The 20,769-nt window shown below is 41.2% G+C and overlaps 1 protein-coding gene across 2 annotated transcripts; it reads left to right on the top strand.

Moving 5' to 3' along the window:
- Positions 1–5,587: 5,587 nt before the first annotated feature.
- Positions 5,588–16,247, top strand: SNRNP27 (small nuclear ribonucleoprotein U4/U6.U5 subunit 27). Of its 2 annotated transcripts, XR_002734068.3 has the most exons (7): positions 5,645–5,706; positions 6,768–6,888; positions 7,957–8,069; positions 8,898–8,977; positions 14,211–14,275; positions 15,275–15,446; positions 15,533–16,247. XR_002734068.3 is itself a non-coding variant. In XM_023223976.3 (6 exons), exons 1-6 carry the CDS (start codon positions 5,673–5,675, stop codon positions 15,327–15,329), a joined length of 468 nt encoding a protein of 155 aa, XP_023079744.1. In that variant the 5' UTR covers positions 5,588–5,672; the 3' UTR covers positions 15,330–16,247. The 2 variants fall into 2 exon arrangements, 1 of the variants encoding a protein (XP_023079744.1); XM_023223976.3 differs by having other exon boundaries at positions 5,588–5,706; positions 15,275–16,247.
- The last annotated feature ends 4,522 nt before the right edge of the window (positions 16,248–20,769 follow it).

Genomic DNA, 20,769 nt, shown 5'->3' on the forward strand with positions numbered 1-20,769 from the left:
GGAGAGGTGGACGAATGTGACTACAAAGAGAGAGATCTGCTCACCTTTTCAGTCATCACTTCTTTTGTTGTGTTGAGTTGCCATTGCCTTAGGTATGCTTTTTCTGGTTTGGAAATTCCTCAGCTTCTGGTCTGCTGATGGCATCTTCCCTAATGTCCCATGCTGGTATGGATTTCGGGAGTAGGAAAGATGAATGTAATTCTTTGTAATTTGTCTTAACCTACTCTCCCCAAAAACAATATTCAGCAAGTTCACCAATGGCCTCTATAAAGCTAAATCCAGTGGACAGTTTTCAGTTCTTATTTTAAAGCAGAAGTCCCCAGCCTTTTTGGCACCAGGGACCAGTTTTGTGGGAGACAGTTTTTCCACGGGACAGGGCAGGGGATGGTTTTGGGATGAAACTGTCAACCTCAGATCATCAGGTATTAGTTAGATTCTCATAAGGAGCATGCAACCTAGATCCCTCCCATGTGCAATTCACAGTAGGGTTCACGCTTCTATGAGAAGCTAGTGCCTCGCTGATCTGACAGGAGGCAGAGCTCGGGGAGTAATGCTGGCTCACCAGCTGCTCACCTTCTGCTGTATGGCCCGGTTCCTAACAGGCCACAGACCCATACTGGTCCATGACCTGGGAACTGGGGACCCCTGTTTTTTTTTTTTTTTGAGACGGAGTCTGGCTCTGTCGCCCAGGCCGGAGTGCAGTGGCGCGATCTCAGCTCACTGCAAGCTCCACCTCCTGGGTTTACGCCATTCTCCTGCCTCAGCCTCCCGAGTAGCTGGGACTACAGGCGCCCGCCACCTCGCCCGGCTAGTTTTTGTGTATTTTTTAGTAGAGATGGGGTTTCACCATGTTAGCCAGGATGGTGTCAATCTTCTGACCTCGTGATCCGCCCGTCTCGGCCTCCCAAAGTGCTGGGATTACAGGCTTGAGCCACAGCGCCCGGCCAGGGACCCCTGTTTTAAAGGATTCCCTGCTGCATTTGACACAGCTGATGGTGTTAGTTTCCTGAGGCCACTGCAACCAATTACCACAGACCTGATGACTTCAAACAACAGAAGTTTATTCTCTTACCATTCTAGAGGCCAGAAATCCAAAACCAGTTTTACCGGGCCAAACCCTACTACAAAGTGTAGTAGGGGTGTGCTCCCTTAGGAGTTTGTAGGGAAGAATCTGCCAGCATTCCTTGGCTTGTGGCTGCACCACCCAATCTCTGCCTCTGTGGTTACATTGCCTCCTTCTCTCATGTATGTATCAAACATTCCTCTGCCTGTGCCTTATAAGGACATTGGTGATGGCATTTAGGGTCTATCTGGATAATCCAGGATAATCTCCCTGTCTCAATATTCTTAATCACATCTGTAAACATTTTCCCATAGAAGGTAATATTCACAGGTTCCAGAGGAAAGAACCAGATATCTTCGGGTGGCCATTATTCAGCTTGCTACACTGACCGTTCTCATTCTTTCTCAAAACTCCACCCCTCTGAATTCTGGCACATTGTTCTGTACTCTTCTTTTGCTACTTGACAAGTGCATCTTGGCTTCCTTTGTGGGCCCTTCCTTTTCTGTTTAATCCCACATGGGGGCCATCCTTTGCTCACCTAGCACACTTTTCTCACTGGGACAATTTCATGGACTTCTGTGATTCATCACTCCCCCATCTGTATCTTTTTTTTTTTTTTTTTTCTTGACACAGAGTCTTGCTCTGTCACCCAGGCTGGAGTGCAGTGGTGTGATCTCGGCTCACTGGTGCAAGCTCCGCCTCCCGAGTTCACACCATTCTCCTGCCTCAGCCTCCCGAGTAGCTGGGACTACAGGCTCCCACCATCACGCCCGGCTGATTTTTTATATTATCAGTAGAGACAGGCTTTCACTGTGTTAGCCAGGATGGTCTCGATCTCCTGACCTCGTGATATGCCCGCCTCGGCCTCCCAAAGTGCAAGGATTACAGGCATGAGCCACCATGCCCATCCCCCCCATCTCTATCTTTAGCCCTGATTGCTCCCCGTAATTATCAGACTCAGTCTGTAGCTGGTCAGATGCCTACCAAAAATATATCTATCTGGATGTTCGTCAAGTCCCTCACACTTAATAATCTTCTAAAATGAAATTCATGTTCTCCCTCTCACCAAAGGCAGAAGTGTAACTAGGTTCTCACACTGTGGAGCAAACATGTACAAAAGGAATTCCCCTGAATGGATATGGGGGGATCTAGGGGCAGGGAAGGGCCCATACTAATCACTGACAGAGGGCCTCTCACATAAAAAAGGGATGTCCCTTTTACTGCCTTCTCCACCATCTCCCACATGGACTCACCATTGTGTCTCAGTTAAGTAGTAAACTGACAAATTGTGATTTTCTCACTTTAGTAGGCATCACTATGAGATACACACTTTTTGCTAGGCCCAGTGCAAAATGGAAATGCAGAACCTCTTGTTCAAAGATTAGCAGGAATTTCAAGAGTAGCAAAAGCTGAGTATTAAGCCCTTCTATACCCAGGACCCTGTATGACTACACAGGTCACATGCCTATAAAGTTGGCCCTGCCTGGAAGTCATTTCTTCTCTATCTTCCCACTGCCTGGATCTAACTAGTCTCCAAGACCTGCCATGCTATTCCTCAAATGTCTCCTGATTCTGTTCTTTCTCATTCTCTTCCATCATTGCCTTAGTGCAACCCCTCATTCCCTCCACTTGTTCTTTCTGGGTCAGGTCTTTAGATCCAGATGAATCATCTAAAAATGTAAATCTAGTCAGGTCACTCCCCAGCCTGAAATGCTCCAGTGGCCTCTTGTAACCATAAGGATAAAGTCCCAGGTACTTAGTAAGGTCCACCATGGTGAACTCAAAGTGATGATAATATCAAACCTCTTTTAGTGCTTGTGTATGTCGTAGTGTGACACATCTCTGTGCCTTTCTTATTGCTGCTACTCCCACTCTTTACCTGGACAATGTATTCTTTTGAGTCTCACAGCTCAAATAATTGTGCGCGTGTGAATGTGTGTGTACATAAACATTTTTATAACAGGGCCTGGAATATAATTAGCACAGTACGTATTAGCTACTATTATTATTCCAAGAAACCCTCTTAGACAAATTGGGCTGAAAAGCCTTCTTTCATGTCACCATAGCACACTGTGTATATTTTATCTTACCACATTATAGTGAAGATGTGTCTCCTCTGTCTGCCTCCACAGCTACAGTGCAAGCTCCTTGAGGCAGGGACCATGTCTTACTCATCCTTTCATCCTAGTGCCAAAGTGGTATAGTGTCCTGTGCATCTTATGCATTCAAAAAATCTTTGTGTATTCAACTGATCCCCAGCATACCTTCCAATCATTTTTAGTCCTAGAGGGGTTTCTTCAAAAGCATTTTCATCAGATGAGACCCCACCCCTGAGGGGACAAGGAGAAAGAGAAGGAGTGTTTTCAGCCACCACCTGAGGCCACCATGTTCTTCCTCTCTTTCACATCTAGTATATACCCCCTTAGGTTTCCCATAAACCCTGTCTTCCCTGTGGACAATTTCTTCAATCATTAGTGGTGTGTTTCTTCTTTCTCTCTCTCTCTCTTTTTATTTTATTTTATTTTATTTTTTGAGACGGAGTCCCACTGTGTCACCCAGGCTGGAGTGCAGTGGCGTAATCTCAGCTCACTGCAACCTCAGCCTCCCAGGTTCAAGCGATTCTCCAGCCTCAGCCTCCCAAGTAGCTGAGATTACAGGCATGTACCACCACGTCCTCATTAGTGGTGTGTTTCTCCAATGATGTCCCTAAATCTTCTTCCCTGGGGCCTGTGCCTCCCTTGAACCTCCCCATTCTACACCTAGTGCATGCTTTGCCAGGGTAATTCCAAAAGAGTCTGGGGGTCGGGGCTGGTGGTAGAAATCCTACATGTCATGGCTCGATCTTTCCTGGAAGTCTGGGTTGGAACAGGTATTAAAGAGGCCACTCTGAATGTATAAATCTAACTAAAAATGTATGTGATTGGTGAGCATTTTTTCCAACCTAATAAAGTCCCTTTCCATCTCCCAGCTCTTTTTATTTTAAAAGCCAGGTCACTAGATTTGATAATTCTGGAGAGAACTGACTGAAAAGAGTTGGTTTGATTAGAAATAGAGGTTCAACACTTCTACACTTTGGTGGGAATGTAAATGAGTTCAACCATTGTGGAAGACAATGTGGTGAATCCTCAAAGACCGAAAACCAGAAATACCATTTGACCCAGCAATCCCATTACTGGGTACATACCCAGAGGAATATAAATCATTTTATTACAAAGATGCATGCACGCATATGTTCATTACAATACTATTCACAATAGCAAAGACATAGAAACCACCCAAATGCCCATCAATGATAGACTGGATTAAAAAAATGTGGTGCATATACACCATAGAATACTATATAGCCATAAAAAGGAACGAGTTAATGTCCTTTGCAGGGACATGGATGGAACTGGAAGCCATTATCTTCAGCAAATTAACACAGAAACAGAAAACCAAATACTGCGTATTCTCACTTATAAGTAGGAGCTGAACAATGAGAACACATGGGCACAGGGAGGGGAACAACACACACTGGGGCCTGTAGGGGGAGGAGCTGGGGGGAAGGAGAGCATTGGGAAGAATAGCTTAATAGATGGAGGGCTTAATGGGTTGATAGGCGTGGCAAACCACCATGGCACACGTTTACCTATGTAACAAAACTGCACATCCTGCAAATGTACCCTGGAACAAAATAAATAAAAAATAAAATAAAATTAATAAAATAAAATAATAAAATAAAATAAAATAAAAAGAGGTTTGAGTCTTTCCTGGTAAGCTTATTTATGCTCTATCACAGATGGTTCAGCCTTGGGGCAAGATAGTCTTTCTCCTAATTTTTGTAGTTTTGAACATTCTAAAGTTTTTGTTGTTGCTGTTGCTTTCCCTGAGGACAGAGGCAACTTCGGGGAAGTACTCTGTGGGGTAGGATGGAATTTGGGGCCTTTAGTTTTCCTTCCAAGGGCCGGTAGGAGGTTTTGGGTGCCTTCTCAATGCTGGCATGAGAAAATATAAAGCAGATGGACGGGGGCCGGGCGTAGTGGCTCACGCCTGTAATCCCAGCACTTTAGGAGGCCACGACGGGCGAATCACGAGGTCAGAAGATCGAGACCATCCTGGCTAAGACGGTGAAACCCCGTCTCTACTAAAAATACAAAAAAATTAGCCGGGCGTGGTAGCGGGCGCCTATAGTCCCAGCTACTCGGGAGGCTGAGGCAGGAGAATGGCGTGAACCCGGGAGGCGGAGCTTGCAGTGAGCGGAGATCGCGCCACTGCACTCCAGCCTGGGCGACAGAGAAAGACGGTGAACTTTAGTATATTCACTGCTTATAAATGTTATGTGGAAAAACATAAGCTGTTTGCTATGTTTACAATTGGTTTGCTGTATTTTGTGCACGTGGACAAAAATGGGGGAAAAAATGAAAGATGTGTTAGGATAATGAGTATACGGCTGAATTTTCCAGGAATTTCTATAGTAATACCAAATCGCATGTTTTAATGCCCACCGTGAACAAAAGAAGACCGGAACCCTCGCGACTCATTTTGACGTTTTCTGGTCGGCGGTAAAAACCTCGGTTCCCGGCCCTCCCGGAAGTTGTTGCACAGTTGTTTCCGGGAAGCGGGACTCCAAATGGGTCGCAGTCGTAGCCGCTCCCCACGGAGGGGTGAGTCCTGTAGCATTTCGGAGGATGTGGGGCTCTGTTGGAGGCCCGTCCCTTTTGTTTTATTTTGTTTTGTTTTTGGTAGCCGGGTAGCAGAGAGGTGGGCTCTTTTCCCCAGGAGGAGAGCGAGGGGTGGAACGTAGACCTGGGCCCTGCCCTCTTCAGCCCACCCTCTCCGGTTTGAAGGCAGTGTCTCTGAATTCGTTTCATTAAGTCTTTGTCACCTTCATACAATAACCTTTATTACACTGTGGCCGGTGGGTTTAGAATTAGGCCTCAGTTCCTTTGCTGAATTTCTGGGCGACGGTGGGCAAGTCACTACTCAGCCTTTCTGAATCGAATTCCCAGAATTAGTCATTGAGGGTACTATTGCCAGCTTTTAAAAACTGATGTGATCATTAATGTCACATCCCATAAGATACAGTATGTGATTCTGCCTAGTTCTTAAATACTTAATAAATGTTAGATTCCTGCCCAAGTCATTACAGGGAAATCGATGTTAAGAATTTTGAGTCCTGGGAGCTCACTTCGTAATGTTTTCTGGCTCCTAGCCCCATAAATGAGGCAGCGCGATGTAAAGAAAGCTGGACTTCCATCAGGAGATCTAACTTAGACCCTCGGTTCTGCCCCTGATTCGTTTTTTTTTTTTTTTTTTTAATCAATTTATTTACTTTTAATGAGACAGAGTCTCGCTCTGTCGCCAGCCCAGGCTGGAGTGCAGCTCACTGCAACCTCCACCTCCCGGGGTCAAGCGATTCTTCTGCCTCAGCCTTCCTAGTAGCTGGGATTACCCGTCCATGCCACTACGCCTGGTTGATTTTTGTATTTTTATTAGAGACGGGGTTTCGCCGCATTGGCCAGGCTGGTCTCGAACTCCTGACCTTGTGATCCGCCCGCCTGGGCTTCACAAAGTGCTGGGATTAAAGGCGTGAGCCACCGCGCCCGGCCTCTTTTTACCTTTTTAATGTGACTAGTAATGGTTTGCATTATTTTTCTACTGGACGGCGCAGCTCTAGATATTTGAGGTAATTTTCAGTTCTGCAATTTGTGTGTGATTCCATTAGAACGTAGGCGTTCCCGGTCCACATCCCGGGAGAGAGAACGCAGGCGCCGAGAAAGGTCCAGGTCTCGGGAGAGAGATCGGAGAAGGAGCCGTTCGCGATCCCCGCACCGAAGACGCTCCCGGTAAGGGTAGAAAATAAGCCAAGAGCTTTATTTACCGAAAGTCCCTAAGAAACTGGTCGCTGCTCTTAACTTTGTTTTGATCGCTTATAAGGGGATTTACAGTTTCCTGAAATGGAGGAAACTTAATCCAACCTTATTCTAAAGCTAACATTCAGCTTGGTTAAATGGGGCTAACAGTACTCTACATCGCAAAATTGTCTTGAGGCGTAAATAAGAAATAATGCATGCAAACCCCAGAGCATGGTGCTTGGCAAGAAGAAGAAGTAAGTATTTTGCATTTTTGTTTCTTTCTTTCTTTTTTTTTTTTTTTTGAGACGGAGTCTCACTCTTGTCATCCAGGCTGGAGTGCAGCTGCGCAATGTCGGCTCACTGCAACCTCTGCCTCCCCTGGTTCAAGCGATTCTCCTGCCTCAGCCTCCCGAGTAGTGGGGACTACAGGCATGTGCCACCACACCCGCTATTTTTTTTTTTTTTTTTTTTTTTAAGTAGAGATGGGGTTTCAACGTGTTAGCCGGAATGGTCTTAATCTCCTGACCTCCTGATCCACCCACCTCGGCCTCCCAGAGTGCTGGGATTACAGATGTGAGCCACTGCACCTGGCCTTTTGTTTCTTTTTTATTAACTTTTGGTGATAATGATTTATTCAAGTATGTAATCAAGAATGGATGATCTTGGAAGAACTTCAGAAATGGGTTCTGAGTCTTTTTTTGTTTTTGTTTTTGTTTTTTTGAGAGAGAGAAAGAGAGAGAGCGTCTCCCTGTGTTGCCCAGGCTGGTCTTGAATTCCTAGGCTCAAGCCATCCTCCTGCCTCAGCTTTCCAAAGTGCTGGATTTACATTTTTCTGCCTTCCAGAAAGCTTTCTAGCTCTAACTGTACTGAAGGCAACTAATGATTAAGCAGTAAACTACATTAAAACTTTTTTTGTTAACAAGGCCTTGGCAGAACCTTTTTCCTCACTTTGCCATAGGGAATGACTGGTGGTTCTGTGGAGCTCGGCTCCTGTATATCTGTGCTGATTGATACGAAGTTGATATGTCTGTTTCTAACATCTTTACTTGTAAATGTTAGATCTCCAAGACGACATAGATCCACATCTCCTTCCCCTTCTCGACTGAAAGAAAGAAGAGATGAGGAAAAGAAAGAAACAAAAGAAACAAAGAGCAAAGAACGGCAGATTACTGGTAATGTTATTAGATGAATAACTGTAGTAAAAGTACAGTGATGATAAAATTATAAAAGTTTAATTTTGAACATTTAAATGTTAAGCCTTTTATAATGTTCATTGCATATGCTTTTGAGTTTTTTGTTTTTTGTTTTTTTTTTTTTTGAGATAGAGTTTCATTCTTGTCACTCAGACTGGAGTACAATGGCACGATCTTGGCTCACTGCAACTGCCATCTTCTGGGTTCAAGCAATTCTCGTGCCTCAGCCTCCCAGAGTAGTTGGGATTACAGGCACCCGCCGCTATGCCAGCTAATCTTTGTACTTTTAGTAGAAACGAGTTCTCACCATGTTGGCCAGGCTGGTCTCAAACTCCTGACCTCAGATGATCCTCCCACCTGGGCCTGCCAAAGTGCTAGGATTATAGGCATGAACCATTGTGCCCAGCGTGAGATTTCGTTTTAATTACACCCTAGCAAGTTGCTGGTTATCTGTGGTGCTCCTGATATAGAAGGGTAGTTAGAAACATGAGAATATTCTATTTTGGAAGTATCTTCAGAACTAGATAGTGTCATGCCTGATATTAAAGGTAGTCCTTAATATGAAACCCAGATTTTTTTTAAAAAGGTAATCCTGTCTAAAGGCTTCAAGGAGAGGACTTTTTCCTTGTGCCATAAGTTACATTCTGTCCAAATGTAAGAGGAATTTTTTCATTAGACTCATCTTCAGCTAATTGTTTTGTGTATTCTCTGCTAGTGAGGTGGAATGATTATTAATCTGTTACCACCTCTCTTTTTGTTTATGTATATATATGAAATGATAGGTCACAAAATTACTCATTTTTGCAGAGGAAGACTTAGAAGGCAAAACAGAGGAAGAAATAGAAATGATGAAGTTAATGGGATTTGCCTCCTTTGACTCCACAAAAGTAAGTAAAACGTGCAACATTCTCATTTGAATTAATCTGTTATGACTGTCCTGTCTTTCCATGTTCTTTTCCATTTATACAAATGTGTTTGATTATAAGACAATAATTATCTGTTTGAAGGACATTGAGAATACAGAGGAGGAAATAGTGAACTGCCATTGGAATCTGGGGAGTGGTTGCCAGGGACGATGTTTGAGTTAGATCTTAAAGGGCAAGTAGAAGTGATCAGACAAAAAGAGGAAGATGATTATTTCAGGTAGAGGGAAGAGCTCATGAAAATGCCATGTAGCTGTAAAGGAGCACAGTGTATTGTGGGAATTTCAAATTCTGCCGGGGATAAAGGGGTTCTGATGGGTTAGTGACTTAGACTAGAAATAGAGGTAGGAGGCAAATCACAGAGGGCTTTTGATGCCCTTAGTCATGCTAAGGAATTCAGAGTTGATTCTTTAGGTGTTGAGGAGAGGAAGTAGTGATTTTTAAATAAGGGAGTGGCATGGTTATATGTGTGTTTTAGAACAATAACTCTGGGGGCAGCATGGAGGACAGATGGGAGGTGGGTTAGATTGGAGGTGGGGAGAACTGCTGATTTGTGCAAGTGAAAGATGATGAAGGCCTGAACTGAGTTGAGAACGATTCAGGAGCTGGGGGAGGTGGGAGTGAGTAGTTAGTAATGCCTCTCAGGTGTCAGGCTGGGACCCTGAGTGATACAGTTAACCCGGAACAGAGTTTCTGGAAGGGGAACTGCTGGGAAATGGAAGAACAAAATCCAGCTGCCAGATGGAGATGACATTGGGCAGCTGCATACATGTCTCACAGCTTAGAAGTAGGGTGGATAGGGAAGTGAATGCTGTCTAGCCTTCATAATAGCAGAGAGATGAGGGAAGAGGAAAAAGAGGGAGGGATTAGGTAAAGGAGGGAGCGCATAGAGAGAGAGATGGGGGAAGAGAGAGAGAGGTATAGAGAGAGGAAAGAGGAGAGGAGAGGAGATGGAGAGAGGGAGGGTGTGTGGAAAGAAAAACAATATATTTTTCAAAATCTCTTTTCTAGAATTTTAAGTCTTTCTATTTAGTTTTGCAAATGGAAATAGAGATGTCTGAGAAAAAATTGTCAAAAATAATCCACTTTCCCAAGTCTTGTATTCCATTGAGTTGCTAATGGAGTGGGGTAATCGCAGTTGCTGTAAGAGTTTCTTTCTAACTAATGTGACTGTGTAGGGCTCACATGTTTTAAAATGACAGTGTGTAACTTAGGAGTACTGAGGATGACTGTTTTGAGGTGAGAAATTAAGAACAAGCTCTCGTTCTTGCAATGGTTATGTGAACTCTGTTTTGGAATTTAATGAAGTTTATTTATCAGCTTTTTTTCCCTTGAATGCCCTAAATTCTTACTTGTTTTTCCAAAGAGTATTTTATAAATGAAAATTTATTAATATATATATTGGGTGAATAAAAATACATTAAAAGTAAAGCAACTATAGTTTTATTGTCTTTAGAAGAATGGGGAGGGAACTTTTTCCCCAAAGAAAATGGAATTATTTTGTTTTTTGGTTTTCCTGTTGTTTGATGTCAGATTTGAAGTTCCTGAAAGTCAGATCTAAGGGTGGTGCCACCCATCACTTAAATGTAGTCAGTGTTGAGGATGTTTGCTTATAAAGGAAAAATTAGGTGAAAAGTCATAGATCTTATAAAAATTATGGAGTACCGTCACACTAAGTGATGTCAGTTTTTTAAAATGACATCTACAAGGACGTTAATTTAGTTTATATGCAGTTGGCTTCATGGCTATCAGTTATAAAGTCAGCTCATTTGTGTTTTTAAGTAATGTGTATCTTGTGATGTTTCATCATTGATCTATTGTGGGACCTCTTCATATGCCAGTGTAGTCATCACCCATTTTCCTTTCCATTTGATTGTATTTTCATTTTTTTATTTTTATTTCATTTATTTTATTTTATTTTATTTATTTTATTTTAGTCTTTGAGACAGAGTGTCACTCTGTCATCCAGGCTGGAGTGCAGCGGCGCCATCTCAGCTCACTGCTACCTCCACCTCCCAGGTTCAACCAATTCCCCTGCCTCAGCCTCCCAAGTTTCTGGGATTACAGGTGCCTGCCACCATGCCTGGCTAATTTTCGTATTTTTAGTAGAGATGGGATTTCGCCATGTTGGCCAGGCTGGTCTCGAACTCCTGGCCTCAAGGGATCCACCTGCCTTGGCCTCCCAAAGTGCTAGGATTACAGGAATGAGCCACTGTGCCCAGCCTCATTTTTTAGTTTTTTAGACAGGTTCTTGTTTTGTCACCCATACTGGAGTACAGTGGTATGATCATGGCTCACTGCAGCCTGACCTCCTAGGCTGAAGCAATTTCCCCGCCTTAGCCTCTGGAGTAGCTGAGAGTATAGGCACATGCTGCCATGCCAGGATAATTTTTTTAATTTTTGCAGAGATAGAGTCTTGCTGTGCTGCCTAGGTTGGTCTTGAACTCATGACCTCAAGAAATCCTCCTGCCTCAGTCCATTTTTTTTTTAAATTACTTTTGAAGAGACGGAGTCTTCCTATGTTGCCCAGGCTATACTCAAACTCCTTGGCTCAAGAAATCCTCTTGCCTCAGCCTTCCAAGTAGCTGGGACTATAGCCTCACAGCAATGTGCTTGGCTTTTCCCTTTCATTTTATTAGATTGGTGCAAACATAATTACAGTTTTTGCCATTGAAAATGATGGCTAAAACTGCAATTATTTCAATAACATTCTTCTAGGAAGTTTCAAAGTTTGGTTTTGTTTATTAATGGATAATTTTCTATGCCAGCATGTAAATAAATGAGGATAGAGCTAATAATATGCAACTCTGCAAATAGTTGCCAGAAATCAGTTAACCTTTAGGAATCGAACTTGGTAAAAAGGTTATCACCATTTACTTTTTTGTGCCCAAGACCAGTTTCTCAGTCATGCTTACTTCCTATTATTGGGAGTTCAAAATCATATACCTCAAGTAATTTGTTGAGGACTCACCCTCCACCCCCCAAAAAATACATGAAAATAGGTATAGAAAAGTAAGACCAAATACATTTATTTTAGCCCCACTTCAAATATATATAAATCTGTGTATGCCTTTTGGCCAGTGGGTCAGAATTGGTTTTTGCCCTGACACCAATATCTAATTAAATACACTACACAGATAGGCTACTCTTGCATAGGTAGTAATGGGAGAGGGAGGAGGTGGGGGTCACTTGTGTGTGTCATGACATTAACTAATGATACTCATCTAAGTCATTTTCTGAATACCTGGGAGTGCAGTTACCTAGGATGTAAGAATGCAAAGGTGACTCTCAGACATATCCCTCCATCAAGAAGCTTGAAGTCTCATAGGGAAAATAACTTTATGATGTACGTCATGGTTTTATAGGGCAGAAAATAGAAGGTACTGGGCTGGGTGTGGTAGCTCATGCCTGTAATCCCAGCACTTTGGGAGGCGGCGGGGTGGGATCACGAGGTCAAGAGATCAAGACCACCCTGGCCAACATGGTGAAACCCCATCTCTACTTAAAATACAAAAATTAGCTGGGCGTGGTGGCGCATGCCTTTAGTCCCAGCTACTCGGTAGGCTGAGCAGGAGAATCGCTTGAACCCCGGGAGGCGGAGTTTGCAGTGAGCCGAGATCATACCACTGCACTCCAGCCTGGTGACAGAGAAAGTCTCCATCTCCAAAAAAAAAAAAGAAGGAAAAAGAAAAGAAAATAGAGGGTACTGTGAGGAAAGCACAGTTAACATTTTTCTGCAGTTAGAGAAGATGGCACTTCCTAGCAACTGGAATGCTTGAATTGGGCCTTGAACAATAGATAATAACGAGATAGTTCAAGTTAGAGGTGTGGAAGGCAATTCAGGCATGAGGAACAACATGGGAGAAAGTGGGTATGTTGAGTTGACTTGGCTGGATTAGAAGACCTGAACAAGAATTTGTGAAAAAGAGAATGGTTGCTACATTCAGAAAGGTCAAGACGGAGTGACACATAACCTAACATTTGTGTCTGTTATTCTGTTCTGATTCTTGATTTAAAGATCAAAATTGGGCTGGGCACAATGGCTCATGCCTGGGATTCCAGTACTTTGGGAGGCCAATGCAGGAGAATTGCTTGAGACCAAGAGTTCAAGACCAGCCTGGGCAACATAGTGAGATCCCATCTCTACAGGAAAAAAAAATTCAAAATTAGCCCAGATTGGTGGTATGTGCCTGTAGTCCCAGCTACTCGGGAGCTGAGGCAGGAAGATCACTTGAGCCCAGGAGTTTGAGGCTGCAGTGAGCTATGATCACACCACTGTACTCCAACCTGGCGACAGCGAGACCCTGTGTCTAAAAAATAATAATTTTTAAAATGAACAAAAAATTGCAAGGGCAACCATTCCAGCCATGATATGAGAATATTATTAGCTAACGTTGTAAGTTAAATTTTGTGTGAATGTGAGTTTTTCTGGAGATTATGCCTTTTATCTGGTTTCAAAGTATTCTTTGACCAGAAAAGATTAGATTCTGCTACCCTACTTTCTCAGCATGCCTTGCACATAGTACATAATACACTGTGAATGTTTGTTGGTTTGAATATTAATTGCTTATGTACAATTGTAAAAGTGTGAGCAGAGAGTTGTACCGCTTGGGAGTTCATAGGATCTGGAAATTATCTCTCCCTCATTGGACTCTCCTCCTTCTCCTCCTCCTTCCTCTTCTGCTGCTGCTGCTGCTCTTGCTGCTGCTGCTTCTGCTTCTGTTTCTGCTGCTGCTTCTTGTGCTGCTGCTGCTCTTGGCTTCTGCTGCTTCTGCTGCTGCTGCTCTTGCTTCTGCTTCTGCTGCTGCTGCTGCTGTTTCTGCTTCTTCCACTGCTGCTGCCGCTTCTTCTGCTACTTCTCCTTCTCTTCCTCCTCCCCCTCCTTCCCCCCTTCTCCCCTACTTCCTTCTTCCTTCCTGCTTCTTTCTTCTTCTTCTTCTTCTTCTTCTTTTTTTTTTTTTTTTTTTTGAGACTGGATCATGCTGAGTTGCCCAGGCTGGAGTGCATTGGATTGGTGTAATCATGGCTCCTCGCAGTCCCAAACTCCTGGATTCAACCAATCCTCCCACCTTAGCCTGCCCCCAAGTAGCTGGGAGTACAGGTACATGCCACTGCCACCACACCTGCTTTCATGTATCCTGATTTAATGTATCCTCCCTGGTTTTTTGTTTGTTGTTTGTTTATTGTTTTTCTTCAGGGTAAGAAGGTAGATGGCTCTGTAAATGCCTATGCCATAAATGTCTCTCAGAAGAGGAAGTACAGGTATGCATGGCCCCCATTATTATGTCTGAACTAATAAATCAGTTTTGTACTTAGAACTTTATTATGGGATAATCATATTTGTAGGAAATGTAGCAGTTTTCCATACAGTTCCTTGTTTGAATGAAATATTATCTTCATTGCTTATATTCTGGCGTGTTAAAATTGTTTTCCCATTTACATGTGAGCTAATAGCTATTAGAGAGAGAGGGTAGTTGGCTTAAATATTTTAGGACTGTAGATAGTAATTTCCTCAGAAAAGCATAATTTCAAGTCTGTGGGCTTTGATTTCATTATAATTTAGGTACAAAATAGATCCCTCTTGAACTAGATTGATTATGTAATGATTTCAACTGTAAATATATTCTTCTGTTACATATAGGGATATTTTATTTGTACCACAGTTTTGGAACAAACCAATCCATACGTGAATTCTTAATGAAAAAGTCAAGATATTTTCAAATATTGCCTTTCTCTCTAACTTTATCACTGATAAAAGATTAATAGTCCAGTTAATTTAGATTATGAATCATGTGATTGAAAATGCTATAAGCTAAGGTACTAGAATCATTTTGGACAATCTTTTGTAAAATTACCTTCAAATAAGGTCTTATGGGGAGAATCATTACAGTGTGCAATTGAATTGGCTCAATGGGTGCCTGTTTGGAACTTTTCTCTATTTCTAAATTACATGTTTCTTATTAACTAAAATAAATAAGGATTTTCAATTGATTTTTTTTAAGTCCGTAGAATCTTCTCAAATAATTTCAAAATTAAACTTCCATACCACTATTTGGAGTTAAAAGAAATCTGAAAGTCTTTGGTTTATTTTGAAAGTAAAATAATCTCTAAATATACATTAAATTACCTTGAATAGTTTCTACCCTAGACTTTGCTATTATAAAGATGGTTTATAGGTTTAATCTCTGAAGCATGTTTTTTTTTTATAAGAGGAGTATAGGATTAAAAAAATAAACAATGAATTTTCTCTTCTCATCACAGGCAGTACATGAATCGAAAAGGTGGATTCAACAGACCTTTGGATTTCATTGCATGAGAATTGAAATGTTGAAGGATGATTTTTTCCCCCCTCATCTTGGTCAGAGAGTGGATTTTGTATTTTGTATTTAACTTGCATTCAAAAAACAGGATCTCAGTTCTCCCTTCTTGTAAAGTAAGAAAATCTTATTTATGATGTATGCAGTTAACTTACCTTGCCTCAACAGAAGAAAGGTTAAATATTACATTTTTTTCTTTTAGGAAATATCATTTGTGGCAGGCGTCAACCCCATTTTATTTGTCCTTATTCCTGTGGAAGCAGTATATGTTTTCTTCTTGAATGCTCATTAGGACTTCTTAAAAAACATGAAAGTAATTTGGAAGTAAGTTTATCCAATAAAGCAGTATTTCTACCCTTTTAGATTTGATAAATATTTTTTATTACTAAAGAATCTCCCTAAACATGCTCTTTTTTTTTTTCATGCATAGATTTAAGTATATTGATTGTTAGTAGTTTAAAAATAGGAAGAATGAAAAAGCATAACTAGATTTTTCTATCTTCTATAGTCCCCCCCAAAAAAATGCCATTTATGGTTCTCTCCCCAAGTATAAAAAGCGTTACATGCAAAAAAAAGGGATCTGAGAGAAACCAAAAAGTAAAAGAAAAGCAGAAAATCACCTGTTATCTACTCCCAGAAAAAATCAATTTCAACATTTTGGTATATGTCTTTCCAGGCTTCTTTGGGTTGATCCCATCTATGAGATCAGAATATGTATGCAGTTCTTTCTTTAACCCTTTTTCCTCCCATGTACTGTGAACATTTAAAAAGTACTTTTAAATATTCTTTGGAAATTTAGCTTTTAGTAGCTACTTGGTTGTATCATAATTTATTAACTAATGTTTTATTGGTAAACATTGGCTTGCCTCCCATGACTTGCCATTATAATTAAAACTGTGACTACTCTATCTCCATTACATACATATTTTTGTATGTTTCATTATTTCCTCAGGCTCCATACTTAGACGTGGCATTGCTGAGTGAGATTAAAAGGGCTATGTATACATGTTTTAAGACGTTTGGTATCTCTGGCTAGAAGGTGACAACCAACTCTATCCAGTAAAGTATGAGCATTCTTGTTTCAGACACATGTACAAATATTAAGTGTAAAACTTGTTTTAAAGTTTCCTACCTGATGGGTAAAATAATGGTACTATTTGGTTTTGTGTTTTTGTTTCGTTTCTAGGGAGGATGAATATTTTTTAAATGTATTAGCCATATTTCTTTTGTGACATGCTAATTTTAAATCTTGGATCTATTAATATTTGTCTTTTGTCAAGCTTTTCTTTTTTTCATTTGAAGAACACTCTTTTTATATTGAAGATAATAACCATCACCCATTCTGTTGTAGACTTTGCTGGTAGTTGAGGCTGTCTGGCTAGATTTTAACTTATTTTTCTGAGTAAGTACTACAAACGTGGAACAATTCAGATGATACAAAGGATATCTAGTGATGCATTAATTGTATATCCTTTCAGAGATATTCCACATATACACAACCATATATTTATATATATATATATATATATATCTTATACATATAGATAGAAGCAAACTCTTCCTACTGTTCTGCACCTAGTCTTTGTTTACGTACATCTTATACATCTTATGATGGTTTCTTATTGGTACCTGTAAAATTGTGTTGCTAGAGATTTGACTTGAAATCCTTAAGGCAGCATACTTTGCAGATAAATAATCTGAGAGAATCTAGTAGGTCAACAGATCTGCTCTCTCTGAGCTAACACTAAAGAAATAGAGGAAGAGGAAATCTTTGAAAAATCAAGAAAAGATACCTTTGATCCCAAAAGTCTTGGTTTGAAGGAACTTTTATCCATTAGATCATCTAATTCTGGAAGAATAACCAAAGTGCAGCATCCTTGTATTCTTCCTCTAAGAGGCTCATCCTCATAGGCGATGTAAATTGAGCCAGGTTTTCTAAGTGTCTAAATGTTAAGTGCTTCAGGGCTTAGTCGTTGAACTCTCCAATCTCTTCTTTGGTGAACTGTCCATTTGTGTGGCTTCAAACACCTTCTGCCATGGCTCTCAAATTTATACTCTTCCAGTCGGACCATTTTACTGAATTACAATCACACGTATGCAGCTAGACTATTAGGCACCTCAAATTTAAGATTAACTGAACAGAACTCTGCCCAGTCTTCTTTTTTGAGGCTTCCCCATCACAGTAAATGGCCCTTTCATTCACTCCTTTGCTCAGACCATGGTCCTTGGGGTTGTCTTTGACTCCTTTATTTTATGCCTTACATCTGATTCATTAGCTGATTCTTTTGGCTTTAACATCAGAGTACATTTTGAATTTGACCACTTTTCACCACCTATGCTAACCTAAGCCATCTCTCTTGCCTGGACTACTGCAGTAGCCTCCTAACAAGTCTCCCTCCTTCCACTCTTGGTGCTGTTTATTCTTCACCCAGTGTCAGAGAGGAACCTTTTAAAATGTACATCAAGGCTGGGTCTGGTGGCTCATGCCTGTAATCCCAGCTCTTTGTGAGACTGAGACCGGCAGATCACTTGAGGTCAGGAGTATGAGACCAGTCTGGCCAATGTGGTGAAACCCTGTCTCTACTAAATATTCAAAAATTAGCTGGGCATGGTGGCATGCACCTGTAATCCCAGCTACTCGGGAGGCTGGGGCAGGAGAATTGCTTGAACTCTGGAGGCAGAGGCTGCAGCAAGCCAAGATCTTACCACTGCATTCCAGCCTGGGCAACAGCAAGATTTTGTCTCTAAATTAATTAATTAATTAAATATGCAACTAGTCATATTTCTCCTGGCTCCAGTGATTTTTTTTTTAATCATTTAGAATAAAGTCCAGTCCTCAGTGTGGTCTACAGGGCCTCCACATGACCTAGACCCTGGCTTTCTACAGCCTCACTCCCTTGCTCACTGCACTGAGCTACACTGGCCGGCCTCCTTGCTGTTCTTTCAAAACAGGCCTATGTCTACTCCCAGAGTCTTCTCACTTGCTCTTTCTTCCTTCTGAAATGTTCCCCCACCTCCTTGATTTGCACAAGTAACTTCTTTACATTGTTCAGATCGCTGCTCAAACTAAGGTCATTCCTGACCACCGTATCCAAAAGAGCAAACTTTCTTCCCTATCTCTGCACTCTGTTTTACTCTTTTTTTTTTTTCTTAACCTTTAAAAAGTTGAGATTAAATTTATATACCATAAAATTTACCCTTCTAAAGTTTACAATTCAGTGGTTTTTAATATACTCAAGAGTTACGCATCCATCAGTCCTAATTCCAGAATGTTTTCATAACTCCAGGAAGAAACCTCATATCCATTAATAATCACTCCTCATCCCCCTCCCACCACTAGAATCCACTAATGTATTTCCTGTCTCTACAGATGTACCTATTCTGAACTATGTAGCCTTTTGTGTCTGGCTTCTCTCATTTAGCATAGTGTTTTCAAAGTTCCTCTGTGTTGTAGCATGTATCAGTATATCCATCATCTTTTTGTCTCCAAATAATATTCCATTCTCTATTTATTACCACATTTTGGTTTATAATTCATCAGTTGATGGGCATGTGAGTTGTTTTCACTTAGTGACTATTAAGAAATAATGGTGCCATGACCGGGCGCAGTGGCTCACGCCAGTAATCCCAGCACTTTGGGAGGCCGAGGTGGGCAGATCACTTGAGGTCAGGAGTTCAAGCCCAGCCTGGCCAACATGGTGAAACCCCGTCTCTACTAAAAATACAAAAATTAGCCAGACATGGTGGCGTGTGCCTGTAATCCCAGCTACTTGGGAGGCTGAGGCAGCAGAATTGCTTGAACCCAGGAGGCAGAGGTTGCAGTAAGCAGAGATCGCACCATTGCACTCCAGCCTGGGCTACAGAGTGAGACTCCATCTCAGAAAAAAAAAAAAGAGAGAGAGAAAGAAATGGTGCCAGAACATTTGTATACAAGTTTTAGAATGAACATATTTTCAGTTCTCTTGGGAGTATGCTTAGGCGTGGAATTACCAAGTCATATGGAAACTATGTTTGACTTAAACATAAAGCACTGTCAAACTGTCTTTCAAAGCTGCTGCACTATTTTATAGTCCCATTTACAATATATGAGGGTTCCAGTTTCTCCATGTGGCTCTCCAAACCCTCCTTTACTTATCTTCACCGCATTTATCACTGCCTGACATACTCTATATTCTTTTATTATTGTCTGGTTCTTCCATTAGACAGCAAGCTCAGAGAAGTGGGGCATCTGTCTGGTTAGCTCTGCAGCCCCAGCACCACACAGTGGCTGGCACAGAGTACAACACTCAATGCATGTCTTGAATTTGTGAATATAGTTCTGTAACCTTTTTTCACTAACCGAGTCCCCTGATCTTCAGTTTACATCTAGTTACCCAAGTACTTTATTTTGTATTTAACTTGCATTCAAAACACAGGATCTCAGTTCTTCTTTCCTGTAAAGTAAGAAAATCTTATTTTTGATATATGCAATTCACTTATCTTGCTTCAACAGAAGAAAAGTTAAATATTACATTTTTTTCTTTTAGGAAATATCATTGTGGCAAGCCTCTTTCTTGTAACAGTCTTAAAACATTGTGACAAAGCCTTTCGAACAGTATTCAGAATGATATTGCCCATTCTTATTGCTGATCCTTTGCTTTGTATCTTTTGTCCATGCCTCTATGTATATAACAGAGTAGGAAATTGGGAAAATACATAGTTTGCGCCTTTAAAAAGAAAATGCTGTAAGGGTTATTTTACAATGTATTTACTCAACACTGTGCCTTGGGGATCTTTTCTTGCCAGTATATGTAAATCTACCTTTTAAAAAGCTGCTGCATAGTGTTTTGTGTGATGTACATATGACAGTTTAGCCATTGCTGTTTTTTTTTTTTTAACCGCTCTGGCTGGAGTGCTGTGTGGTGCGATCATGGCTCACTGGAGCCTCAACTTCCTGGGCTCAAACAGTCCTCCTGCCTCAGCCTCCCAAGTAGCTGGGACTACAGGCTGCACCACCACACCCAGCTAATTTATTTTCTGAGTAGAGATGAGGTCTCACTATGTTGTCCAGTCTGGTCTCAAACTCCTGAGCTCAAGTGATCCTCCCATTTCAGCCTCCCAAAGTGCTGGGATTACAGGCATGAGTCACGGTCCCTGGCCATTGCCTCATTTTCTAAATCACAGATTTGTACAGTGACTAATTTTTGCAAAGCAGCGTTTTTAAAATTTAATATTATGATGTTAGGTATCATATTAGTGTGTCCAAAGTAGCCACAAAGAAAGAGATGATACTATTGAAGCAGAAACTTGAAATCCTGATTTACACTTCAAGGGACAAAATCAATTCCTCAAAACCTTATGAGGCAAAATTTATTTTAATGTCATAGTAGTTAGGTATCAAACTCAGTTATAAATAGGGGGCTTTAATTCTCATAGTGATAGAACTTTTTAGGCACGTCA

The sequence above is a fragment of the Piliocolobus tephrosceles genome, chromosome 15, assembly GCF_002776525.5.
Source record: "Piliocolobus tephrosceles isolate RC106 chromosome 15, ASM277652v3, whole genome shotgun sequence".
Classification (NCBI taxonomy): domain Eukaryota; kingdom Metazoa; phylum Chordata; class Mammalia; order Primates; family Cercopithecidae; genus Piliocolobus; species Piliocolobus tephrosceles.